Raw genomic sequence first — 12,423 nt, forward strand, 5'->3', positions numbered from 1 at the left:
ACAGAGGAGTCTAGCACTTCACGCCAGCCAGCGGCAGATGCGGGAGGAAAGAACAGAGTTGCCTGTCTGTCCCGCCCGCAGTGGCAGCGACTCCCCACACTCGGGACTCAGCGGCAGTGGGATTCCCCCCGCAGGACGGATTCTCGTGCGAAGGCACTTACCACGTTCCAGTAGAGCGGATTGAAAGCGATGGCAAGGATGGCAGCCACAAAGCTGGAATCCGAGGGGTCCACGTAGCCCAGCAGCCAGGTCATAACGCAGAGGTCTGCCTGCGGGCACAGTGCCAGTGTCAGCAGGAGGCCCACCCAGAGCCAGCCAGGACCTCAAGTCCCCAGAACTTGGACACAAAGTTACCCTCTTGGGAACACACCGGGAGGCTCAGGAACACACAGGTCCAGCAAAGGTTACTGTAGTGTAGTCTCATAAAACGGAAGATAAAAAGCAGAAACCTAATCAGCTGTGTCATGCCCTGTCGGGAGGGTGGCGGGTGGCAGCCACAGAAGTAAATGTGTATGGACGCTGGCCAAGGATAACAGAGCCTCTGAAGATGGGCACCCAGCACCCCCAAAGGAAGGGACACCAAACCTGGGTGTGACTGGGCCCTCCAGGACGGGGGTTCCCAAAAGCCCCAGAGAACATACGTGAAGAGATGTTCAGCCCCAGTAATGAGGCCAAAGCAAACTAAAACTATGGTACGGTGCCTCTCCTCACCTGAGCCTGCCTCGGGACGAGCCTGAGCCCAAGGGTGCACGCCCACCCCCCGGCCACGCCACCCACTCCCGACAGCTGACAAGAGAACGATCAGGAGCAATGAGAGACCACCTCGGCGGCCAGAACCGAAGACTGGAGAAAGCCAGCGTGGCCGTGCCTGCAGCAGCCCAGCCACAGACGCTGAAAGGACATCCAGCAACTCGTCTCCTTGGCAAACACAGAACCTCCAAGCGAAAAGAACAAGCTGCAGGACTCACAGCCTACACACAAATTTTTCGAGAATAACGCAAAACAATGTAGTACTTAACATTCTTTCTGTGTGTGCACTTTTAAAAAAGACTGGAACGCAATACACTACATTCATGACACTTGCTGCCTCTAGACCAGGGTTTCTCGACCTGGGCACTGCTGACATTTGGGGCCAGATCACTGGGTGGAGGCTCAGGGCTGCCTTGGATGTTTTGGGACCTTCCAGCAGCATCCCGGCCTCCTCCACCCGTGTGACAACCAAAGATGTCTCCAGACACTCCCAAATGTCCCCTGGGAGCAAAATTCCCTGTAGTGAGATCCTCTGCTCTAAAGGCAGAGAGGACGGAACAAGAAGACACTTTCAAAATTGATTTCTTTCTTTAAAAAAGAAGAGGCACCCCTGACGAATTCGGGTGGTATTTACTGAGTCCTTGTATTCTGCTCTAAACTTTTCTTTATTTTCCATTTCAGAAAGTTTTTTTTAAAAATCGTTTATAAAATGCACTGAAAAATATGGTGTCCCCCCACATGCAATTCAAAATAAAAATAATACTAAATTGTACAATAAACGTAAAGTCCCTCGGAGCTGTGATCTTTCCCCTAAGGCCGACTTTGACAGTGTGTTTTTTTGTTTCGTTTGGGGATATAATAAATTCTTTCAAACAGTGCTTCTGTCTCCCACTTTTGGGGAAGGGGGTGGGGAGGAAAGAGCTCCAGATCTGTCTGAGGGTCACTCAGCCCAGCCGGTCATATCTTCTGTTGACAATAACCCTTACTGAGCACCTCCTGCATGCGAGGCCCTGTCCGCTGACAGCCTGGCGGGGGAGGGAGGGAAAGTTGTGAGCAGCAGACCATAGCCAGCTGGAAGTCCTCACTCATACCTCCCCCTCTTCCCCCCATTCCACTCCTCCTCAACCCCCAGCCAAAACTTTGCCAAGCCCCAGCCCCGCCCCGTCTCATTCCAATCGTCCAGTCAGCCAATTGTCCCTACCTGTCATTCCCCCTTGTATATAACCACTTAACCCCCTCCCTCCCCCAGAGCATAGCAAAGGACCTCATGGCCTCCTGCCTTTGGACTTCCCCCCAGAACCCTCTCCATGGAACCTTACCTGCCTGCTGCCCTGCACCCCAGGACTCAACCACATGGCTCCCCCAGCCCAGCACTCAAAGTCAGGGGGAGTCACACCTGCTTTGGAGGGCAGACCTTCCACAGCCTGTTGGTTGCTCACCTGTCTCCCTTTCTGTTCTGTCCCAATCACGCACATAGACCCTTTCACTTTGGCTTCTGCACATGTCTGAAATACCCTCTCTCCCTCTGCACCCCACTAGCAAACTCCTACTCATCCCTCAAAACCCAGCTAGAACACCTCCTCTACCGCTCCCAACAGCAACCTCTCCTGTGTCCTTACTGCATGCCCACAGCAATTACCTGTTTATCCGTTCCTGTCTCATGACAGGTCCTTCAGGCTAGGGACCATTTTTTAGTTGATCATTTTGTCTCCAATACCCAGCCCCACTGCCTGGCACAAAAAGTAAATGTTGGCTGAGTGAACAGTGGCCCTCATTTCATCACGAGTAAAACTCCAGGACTAAAGGTTGTCTCTCAGGCACTCTCCACTGAGATACCCCATGCTCCTGGGACTCTGGTCTCCTCCAATCTAGCTTTGGAAAGGGGCAGGAAATTGCCAAAGCGGCCCTGTAGGGATTCTGCAAGCAGGCAGGCAACCACGCAGCCGGCAATGACCAACAGATCCCTCTGGACACAGGGGCATGGCCTCTTGCAAGGCCACAGGGCCCAGATTCACCAGCTGCCCAGACGCTGTGCTTCACAAATATTTATTTTCATAGCACCTTTTAGGTGGAGAAATCAAGCAATGTTCTACAAGCATTGGCAGGTGGTGGGATGGGATGGCCAATCTGGGAGAGGGCAGGGCTTCCCAAGGTTCCTAGGAACCACAGGGACTGAAGCTGTTTAAGGCAGAGGTCAGTCTCAGGGGCCCTGTCAGTGTGAAGGCCCCGATTAAGACCTGTCTGTCCCTGGGTGTGCAGCTGGGTGGAAGGTGTGTCAGGGACTAGAAGGAGTCCATCATCCCCTCCCCTGCGACACCACACTCCTCACCCAGCAACTCCAGACACCGGGAAGCCCCATCAGCTGGCCTCCCCACAGCTCCCACAAAAGGACGACTGGGGCCTGGACATCCTCCTATGAGACCCGGACCTGCCCCCCTGAATTATCACAGACACAGGAGCTCACAGCCAGCAAGCCGTGACCATGTGCTGACTTTTAAAATGACAATTCCCACGGGAATTTATAAGACAACTCTACACAAGGATTTTATTATTGGCCAGAACGCCCTTCCAAGGTGAGTTCTGTAGGAGGCCGCCATTCTTCTAGGCCAGGATCCCCTATTCCCATGTTCTCCTGCCCTTCCCCGGAGGCCGTTGAAGGCTTCAGCCACCCAAAGGGGAGTGGCCTGGGAAGCAAGGTGGGAGCCCTGCTGGGAAGGGGCAGGAGACCATTTTGAGGGGGAGGGCAACGTCCCCGCCCCACTGGAGTCTGGGTACTCGGGCCGGCGCGGCAGGCCTCAGATTCTCCAACTTATACCTAAGGTCGGTGCAGGGGGTGCATTTCACACACGTCCAAAGGGCAGAAAGATCTGCAGAGGGAACTCTCCCCTACTTCCCCACGGCCCTGGGGGAAACACTGCCCAGTGCAATCTTTAAGAGACTGTAAAGAATTCAACTCAACTGCCATTCACAAAATGCTAAGCATCCACTAAGGAGGGCCTTGCTCCAGGGGGTCTAAGACAAACAAAATGACCAGCCTGAGGGCTTCACTACTGCGAGTTGCCAAGATCAGTGAGCACACACCTTATCTCTTGCAATCCTCTCAGCCACCCTAAAAGAAAAGTCCTATTGTTAGCCTACTTTGCAGATAAGAGCAAAGTTTCCAGACCCCAGTCAGAGAGGAGCAGAGCCTGCCTTAGGCAGCCCAGCCCTCCAGGACTTTGACACAAAGCCCCGTGGCAAGTAGAAAACCTGGGACCCCGCCCCAGCAGACAGATAAAATCAGTGCTTCTGGGTCCTGAACACTCCCAAGGAGACCAGCAACGTGAACAAGAGATAAGCCCTTTCACCTTTTGTGGGAGCCAAGGTGAAGGAGAGAAACTGAGGCACTGAAAGATTAACCAACTGACACTAGCTGAACCTGGCAGGAACTGACATCCACCTGGATCTCCCAGTTAGGGCTGAACTGGTCAAAACTAGAACTTGGCCCCATCATCCCTCCTCCACCCAGGTCCCAGTGCCCTCGGGTCAGCCTGTCTTGGGGAGGGCAGTATCCGGGCGGGCAGTCTCCATCAGGTAACCCTGCATCTCCTTGAGGAGGATTTGTGTTGCCTGGAGAGGCGCCTGCTTAGCAGGAAAGAATGACGAACATTCAGCGTGGATTGCCAGGCAGCAGAGGGGAGCCCTCCCGGCTCCCTGCTCCCCTCCTGAGAGACATGAAGGCCCCTTCCTGAGTGCTGTCACTTTCTAAAACCCACTCAGAAGGGCGGACCTCCCTACTGAAATTGGACCAGCAGAAAAGAAACAGATCCAAGTTAGATGTGAGCAGACAGCTCCTGAGGCCTCACACCTGGCTCTGCCTCCCAGTGTCAGATCACCTTGATCGCGGGCTGCCTTGACTAAAGGGAGGTCCCCCACTCCCCCAGCCCCAACCTCATTCAAGCAGCAGAAGTCGGCTTTCTGCTGCCTGGTAATTCTAGGAATGGAATCCCCCTCCAAGGTGACGGGCTGCCGAGGCCTCAGAATTTGACTAAAGGAGAGGAGCTACCCACCACAACCAGGAGGAAATGTCCACTGACCACCAGGAACAACCTGGGTCACACGGGTCGCCGGTGAATGGACTCAGCTACTGGCACCCCAAAGAGTCAGTAAGGAAGAGGCTCATAGCAACTTCACTTCACTGAAGGATGAGGGGACTCCTGGGAGCCACGTTCTGTTGTCAGGGAATGAACTGCAGCGGGTCAACAGGACCCAGCGTGTGTGTCACATTGTGACACCTGAACAAACAGCAGGTCTGGAGAGGCAAAGTCACATCGATCGCAAGCCACATATCACACACATCAAAGAGCAGAAGGAACAGGGCCTGGAGGGTGCTGGCCAGAGAGGGGACAGGGTCCTCAATCAGGACCCACCACCACTACAAAATGTGCCTTGGAATCACAGCCCCCTGCCTCTCCCAGAGCTGCACTCACGCCCCGGCATCATCAGCTGAGTGTGGCCAACATTCATTTTGGGCCAACTTGGCTCTAACTATTAAAGCCTTGTGCCTGGAACACACACACACATGAACAAATGTGCCAGATTTTCCTCTGAGAATTTCATTCTCTGGTAGGAGTGGGGGAAGATGTTTCACATTAAAGCAGCCTCCCCACCCCATTTTTTCTACACTGAGGGCCACCTGGCTTGGAAGGACCCTGGGTTTTTTTGGCAGCTGGGCTGGGGCAGAGCTTCACCACCCCGGGAGTGACCACGGCAAGCCTCCCATGACCAATCCAAGCCCAGGTTTCCCTGCAGTGGGATGGGGGTAACGAGACCGACCACCCAGTGTCATCTTCCAGACAAAGGCGAGGCCAGGTGTAAAAGTGCAGGGTGCACGGGGTGTTCTGGCACTGAGGTTGCCTGTCCCTTTACTCTGCTTGCTTAACATCAACTAATAAAGACCCAGGTTGCCTCTCTCACTTTCTGGAGGGGCCCTCCAGGGAAGACACGCATCCCAAAAAAAGAGCCAGAGAGGAGACACCAACCCTAATGCTGGAATTAGAGGCCAAGCAAGCCCTGGACAGCAGAGACCATCTCAGAATGGCACAGGATGACAGTGATCTCTAATACAACTGATGATGGCAGACGATTCCTGGAAGGAAACATTGCTTTGAAGTGTTCCTAAATCCCACAGCAAAATGAAATGGCCAGCAGCTACTTGAGTTCCCCATTCAAATCCATAACTCCTTTCAGGAAGGTGAAGACACTCATTCATTCATTCTTCAGTCAGCAGGTGTGTCCTGGGCCACACGCAGGAAGCTGGGATGGCTTGTGTGCTCCCTCATTGGTCGGTGTGGGGCCCATGGTGGGACCCGGTTTCCTCCACCAGGGGTTACCCCTCTCGTTCCCCTGCTTGCTCCTGAGCATCACACCCCTTTTCTGTCCTTTCACCTTAGGGTCCAGGACAGAGCCTGCTAGGTTGATGCTGCTTATCTGAATGCGCAGCATGTAGCAGACAGAAATGACAGTAAGCTGGCTGACCTTCGCCCTGGCATGGGCAGAGTGGGCATGGAACAAGTGTTAAAAGAACAAAAAGCACACAAAGTATGTTTTTCAACAGCCACAGATTTAAAACCAGAATCAATAACAGAAAGATATCCATTAAAGAATATGTACATAGGTCAAGCAGAAAGGCTCAAGAGATACTAAAAAACATTTTGAACTGAATGAAAATGAGAATACAACACATCAAAAATTGTGGGATTCTGGCAAGGCAGAGCTAAGGGGAAAATAGCTTCTACCAGTGACGAAGAAAAGTCTCAAATCAGTAATATAAGCTTTGCCCTCAGAAAGAGGAGTAAATTAAACCCAAAGCAGGTAAGAGGAAAAAATAAAAGATAAGAGCAAAAATCAAATTGAAAAAAAAAAAAAATCACACCTAAAGCTGGTTCTCTGGGGAGGGGGGGAGGTTTTTTCAATGAAATTGATAAACCTCTAGCCACACTGACCAAGAAAAAGAGAGAAGATACAATTACCAATTCCAGAAATAAAAGAGGGACCTCCCTACTGACCTCACAAACATTAAAATTATAAGGGGACACTGTGAACAAGCTACGCCCACAAATCCGATAACTTAGATGAAACGGACCATCCTTGTAAGACACGAACTACCACAATCCATTCAAGGAGAAATAGTTCTATATCTATTAAAGGAACCTTCCAGAAAAAGAATGCTCCAGACTCTGATGGTTTCACTGCCTGAATTCTACCAAGCATTTAGGGAAAAAGAATACCAATTCCACACAATCTCTTCCAGAATACAGAAGAGGAGGGAGAGAACACTTCCCAACTCACTTTATGAGGCCAGCATTATCTTAACACTAAAACTAGACAAAGACAATACAAGAAAAGAAAACTGAAAACTGATATTCCTCATAAATATAGCCATAAAAATCCAAATCCAGAAATATATACAAAGGAGAATACATCAGGACCAAGTGGGGGTCACCCCAGGAATTCAGAGCTGGTTCAACATTCAAAACACCAATGCAATTCACCCTACTAACAGCCAAAGGAGGAAAAACCACATCATCCTCTCAACAGACGCAGAGGAAAAAGGAGTTTGCATCTTGCCCAAGGTTACCACGAGCCTCAGCCCTGGTCAGTCTTGACTGAGTCAAAAATTAACGGAAGACAAAACTGAGGTCCTTGAAAACATCACAAAACAAGTTATCTCATATGATGGCCTGGTGTTTATTTTAACTGAGGTGATAAAATGGAAAGATTTCGAAAAACAATTTTGTGGCCGGGCGTGGTGGCTCACGCCTGTAATCCTAGCACTCTGGGAGGCCGAGGCGGGAGGATCACTCAAGATCAGGAGTTCGAGACCAGCCTGAGCAAGAGTGAGACCCCGTCTCTACCAAAAACAGAAAGAAATTATCTGGACAACTAAAAATATATATAGAAAAAATTAGCCGGGCATGGTGGCGCATGCCTGTAGTCCCAGCTACTCGGGAGGCTGAGGCAGGAGGATCACTTGAGCCCAGGAGTCTGAGGTTGCTGTGAGCTAGGCTGACACCACGGCACTCTAGCCCAGGCAACAGAGCGAGACTCTGTCTCAAAAATAAAAAATAAAAAAAATAAAAAATAAACAATTTTGCATAGCAGGCAAACATCCTTCCCTGAAAGGCAGTAAAAATACCCCACACCTGCCATCGGGGTGTCACCTCCAGTGGTTTACTGCCCACATCGCACGCGGGGACTGCGCAACCAGGGAGTCCTGCCCCCTTACCTGGTCTCTCAGCTTCCTGAACACAAGGGCTTTGCTGCTTACAGGCACCCTCAGGTGAGCTGCACTTGACAATTAATAATTCATCTCTCCATCCTCAACTCATCCTGGTCTTTGCCACAGCCCCGTTACTACCCCTACTCTACACACCAAGAAACTGAAACACACTTCTTGACACTTACAACGAGTTAGTGACTTCACTGCCCATCTGCTCACCTGAGCAGGTGAGTCCCTGTGGAAAAGGGACCTGATACCTGGGCTTGAAAGGGGCCCACATGGACTGTCCCCTTGCTCTGGGGACCTCAATGTGCTCTGCCAGCCTGGGTGCTCCAAGAAGCCAGCAACCCTAGGCCCCACCGGAGCCACCTTCTGAATCCTGGAGGTGCCCCTGCTTGTGGACAGCAAGTTGCAGGCCCTGTGCCCGTCCACCTGCCAGCCAGCTTGCTTCAAGCAGCTGCCTGGTTGAGAAGTGAGGCTCTGGAATCCCATGGCAGGAAAGGCACAGACAGGCAAGAAGGGCCTTGGGCAACGAGGCTACAGTAGGCACACTCCTCATCCCAGTGGGTCATGTTTTTAAATTAAAAACAAAACCAAGATTCCATACCAGCTGAAGCAGGCCCGGAAGAGAGCCGGTTGAGGGCATGGCAGCCAGCAGTGGCACATGTTCAGTACTATGTGGCAGCTACTAGCCACAGGTGGCTACCAAGGGCTTAGAGTGTCACAGGATGAAATGATAGTTCTGAGGCATGTTTTGATGACAATAAAATACATTGTTAAAATTATTTTTTATGTTCCTTTTCTATTTTCCATTTCTTTTTACTAAGTTAATGTAGCCAATAGAAAAGTTTAAATTACATATGTGACACATGATGTTTCTGTTGGACGACACAGGGCTAGCATCCTGAGATCCTGCAACTAAGATGCCCACGGGGTGAAGAAAAATCTTGAAACTTTCTTGGGCCAGGGACTGACATATTTTAAAACCAGAAACTTTGACAGAGGAGGGAGGAGAGCTCTCACGTAAGACCAACACATAATACTGAATGTTGTTGATTTTTTTTGTTCCTTTTTTTTTTTTTTTTTTTTTTGTTTAAGAAAAATTCTTTAGCAACAGGAAGCTTAACTGTACCAACAAGGGCAGCAGTAGAAAAACAGAATGTTAGTCAACAAGGGTCACCCTGACCTGGCCCTAGCTCCAGCTCTCTCCAGCTGCATAGCCCCATCAAGTTCTGGAGGGAAAGGAGAAAGAGCAGGAAAGCCCTGCCCACATGCCCTCAGTCTTCCCTGCCCACTGGCTGAGCCTCTCTTGCTTCCGGGGCTGAAACACAGGCCTTGCTTTGACTGCCTTCGGGCAGGCCCCCTAACTGGGTCTGGGAGGGTGGGGGATCACTACCCCTTGCATTCTGTCCTGTGGCTCCAAGCTCCTCCACCTGAGTTAAGGGTGACCTACCCTTCCACAGGGAATCTCTCCTCCAGGAAGCATGTGCCCCCTAAGCCCGGCCTGGCATTCCAAGTGCCCTTTCCACCTGTGATTCGCTGTGGTGGAAAACATGATCCACAGTCCTGCCACTGACCATGTGGGTCCAAGGATGCTCCAGTGGCCTTTGCCTGTATGTCCTCCAGGGGCAGCCCTGGGGCTGGTGGTGACCTACTCTCTTGATCTGGGTAGTTACCAGATCAGGTTCGCATGGTGAAAATGCAGGAGCCGTACACACAAGACCCATCACTCCTGAGTAGATACTGTACCTCAATGAAAAGTTTACTAAGAATAGTCTTCCTGTCTTCTGCTGCACACCCATCCAGGTCAACTGCCCTACACTCCCTCGGGGCAGCTGCCAGCCTTCTCCTCTTGTCCCCAAGGCCTGTGCACTGGGGAATCTTGCCCCACTGGTTCATCACTCTCAGGTCCCAGGTCACCTCCCTCAGAGTGGGGAAACACCTTATTTTGAGATTTCAATCCCGCCTGTCCACCAGTTACTGTCTAAAACAATGACAGGCGTTATCTCCTTCAGAGAACTTTCTATGTTTCCAGGCCTATTGTCTCCCTTACCAGATGAAAGCTCAGGGAGAGGACACCCTTAACTGTCCTGACACCAGGACTATATCAGTGAATGAATAAATGCAACCGTGAGTAAGGAATGAAGGGAATGGATGAAACGGATCTATCTTCCTGGCTCCGTGAAAAGCAGGTGATAAAAAGGTGGACCAAGAATCTAAGCAGGATCTTGGATACAGGGGAGAGTGCAGGAAAGAGGAATAATCCATGGGAAGTGAGGGCCTCCGGAGAAGCCGGAAAGGCAAACCATGGCCTAGGACTTTGCAGAGGGGGAGCCTCAGCGGGCCACGGGCCCACCCCACCAGCTGACCCACGCAGGGTCCAGCCACGCTCCAGAGCGGCCTCCCGCCCGCTGGGGGATGGACGGGAGCAGGGGCCCGAGGGTTCCCACACGTGCACACGCTCTCCACCCACACGACACACTCCCAACACGTGTGCGCGGCCTCCTCCCCCTCGCACACGCTCGGTCACACTCACACTCCCGGACACACACTCTCAGCAATTCTGACCACACCATCCCAGAGACTCACATGTGAGACCCCAGACACACACAGTCTCAGAGCCTCACACACTCTCACAGGCGCACGCTGGCGCACAACGGCAAGCCGAGGCTTACACACGGGCCGACGCAGCCACCCCGCCCCTCACCACGCCCCGCCCCCGTTGCCTGGTAACGGGTGGCCCCGCCCACCCGTCGTTGGAGGCGGTGCCGGCCCGCACACCCCGCCCGCCTTCCGGCTCCCTCTCCGGGTTTCCGCAGCTGCCTGGCGGGAGCAGTACCTGCCTGAAGTCAATATTGCCGAGGCCTCCGCAGCACTCGGGCCCCGCCGCCGAGCTGCTCATAGGCTCCGCCCCGCGGGCCCCAGATCCTTTCACCCGGGGGGCCGCCTCAGGAGGGACCACGCGGGGCCCTCGTGCAGCCACGCGCCCCCGGAACCCGCCCCATAGCGCCGGGGAAGCGCTGCCGGCCGGGGCGCTTTCCCGGGACCCCAACTTCTCCCGGCCTTCTGGGAAATGTAGTTCCCCGTCCCTGAGAAGCGCTTCTTTTCTGGGGCTCGCGACGGCGTCTGGAGGAGCCGAGAACTACAAGTCCCAGTACCGTTGGCGGCAGAGCCCGCCGGTTCCAAGGTGGTCACGCGTCAGTGTCCCCTTGGGTCCGGCCTCCCGCCCTGTCCTTTTGGTCCCCGGCCCCTGCACCCGACCTTCTAACTGACCTGGCGTCCCTGTCCTTGGCTGGTGGCGGTGGGGCTAGAGGCCGGCGGCCGCGGGTCTAGGTATAAGTAGCTTCCCTCGCAGCCCCCTGCGGACTTGGACTTTGGCCCCGGCCACACATACCCGGGGTCCCCCGCCCCCTTCTGAATTTCGCTTTCGCCTGGAGGCGGTGCCGGCGGGGCACAGCCCGCAGCCTCCCGCCCCCGCCGCCCCCAGGATGTTTCGCTCCGCCAGGGACCTTTCCTCTCACTGGTTCCTTCATTCATTCTCTCATTCACTCGCGAATACTTGCTGAACACGTCTGTGTGCTGAGGGGTCTGCAGGGAGCAACACAAAGTCCCTGCCCTCACTGCCTCCTAACGGAGACAAAAGACAAGACGCGAATAAAGGATTTTAATTTGGATAAGTACTATAATGGAAAAAACTGGGCATTAGGTCAGATGGTAGCGGGAATACTGCCTTAGATGTTCAGGGGAGGTACCAGACGTGCCAAGTGTGGAAGCAGGACAGACTCGGAAGGAAGAGGAATGGCATGTGCAAAGACCAGGAGACAGGAAGCCACAGACGTGCTTCAGGAATTGAGAAAAGACTAGTGAGCTATGGAGTAGTGATGGAGAAGCAAGTGGGAGGGAAGGATTTAGATAACTGGGTCCCAAGAAAACCCTTTTGTAGCCAGGTGTTACATAATACGGGGAATTAGACACAAAGGGTCTACGATGTCCTCTGTCACTCAGCCCTCTGAGGGCCCAGGGAAGACTTCTGCAACATCAGCTGCTTACTGATTGGGGTGGCCCACTTCTCTCTACCTTGGCCTGCAGCACCTACCAGTATTGAGCAGTTACTGGGCAGCAACTGTTTGCTCAGTGACTGCTTTACAGATAGTCCCAGTCTTCACAACATCCGTAGAATGGGATGGGCAGACCAAGGAGACAGGCAGGAGGCTGGCTTTGGAGCATTCACTAGCTCTGTGACTCAGCGCGTTTTCCTCAAAAGTAAAAGGGAAATACATGCCAGTAAAACTCATTACCCCGGAACTGACCCACGGGAAGTGACCAACAGGGCTGGGTAGACAGGCTTAAGGGCTGGTTCTCTGACTAGCTCAGAGTGTCTAGTCAGAGCCTGCTGGAGTCAGAACCATTTC

At 52.8% G+C, this 12,423-nt stretch overlaps 1 protein-coding gene across 11 annotated transcripts in view; it reads right to left on the reverse strand.

The window, feature by feature from the left end:
• PEMT (phosphatidylethanolamine N-methyltransferase) overlaps positions 1 to 12,203 on the reverse strand; it is a 76,520-nt gene extending 64,317 nt beyond the window's left edge. The window contains exons 1-2 of one of the 11 annotated variants that reach the window (XM_045526861.1): positions 12,108 to 12,203; positions 162 to 269 (exon numbers count right to left, since the gene is read on the reverse strand). In XM_045526861.1, the coding sequence (XP_045382817.1) occupies positions 162 to 254 (93 nt within the window). In that variant the 5' untranslated portion in view covers positions 255 to 269; positions 12,108 to 12,203. Of the gene's footprint in view, positions 1 to 161; positions 270 to 354; positions 451 to 819; positions 926 to 10,850; positions 11,043 to 11,284; positions 11,400 to 12,107 lie in introns of those variants that run through there. The other 10 variants (XM_045526863.1, XM_045526859.1, XM_045526864.1 and 7 more) reach the window with 10 other exon arrangements.
• Between the last annotated feature and the right edge of the window lie 220 nt (positions 12,204 to 12,423).

The sequence above is a fragment of the Lemur catta genome, chromosome 15 (genome assembly GCF_020740605.2).
Source record: "Lemur catta isolate mLemCat1 chromosome 15, mLemCat1.pri, whole genome shotgun sequence".
NCBI lineage: Eukaryota > Metazoa > Chordata > Mammalia > Primates > Lemuridae > Lemur > Lemur catta.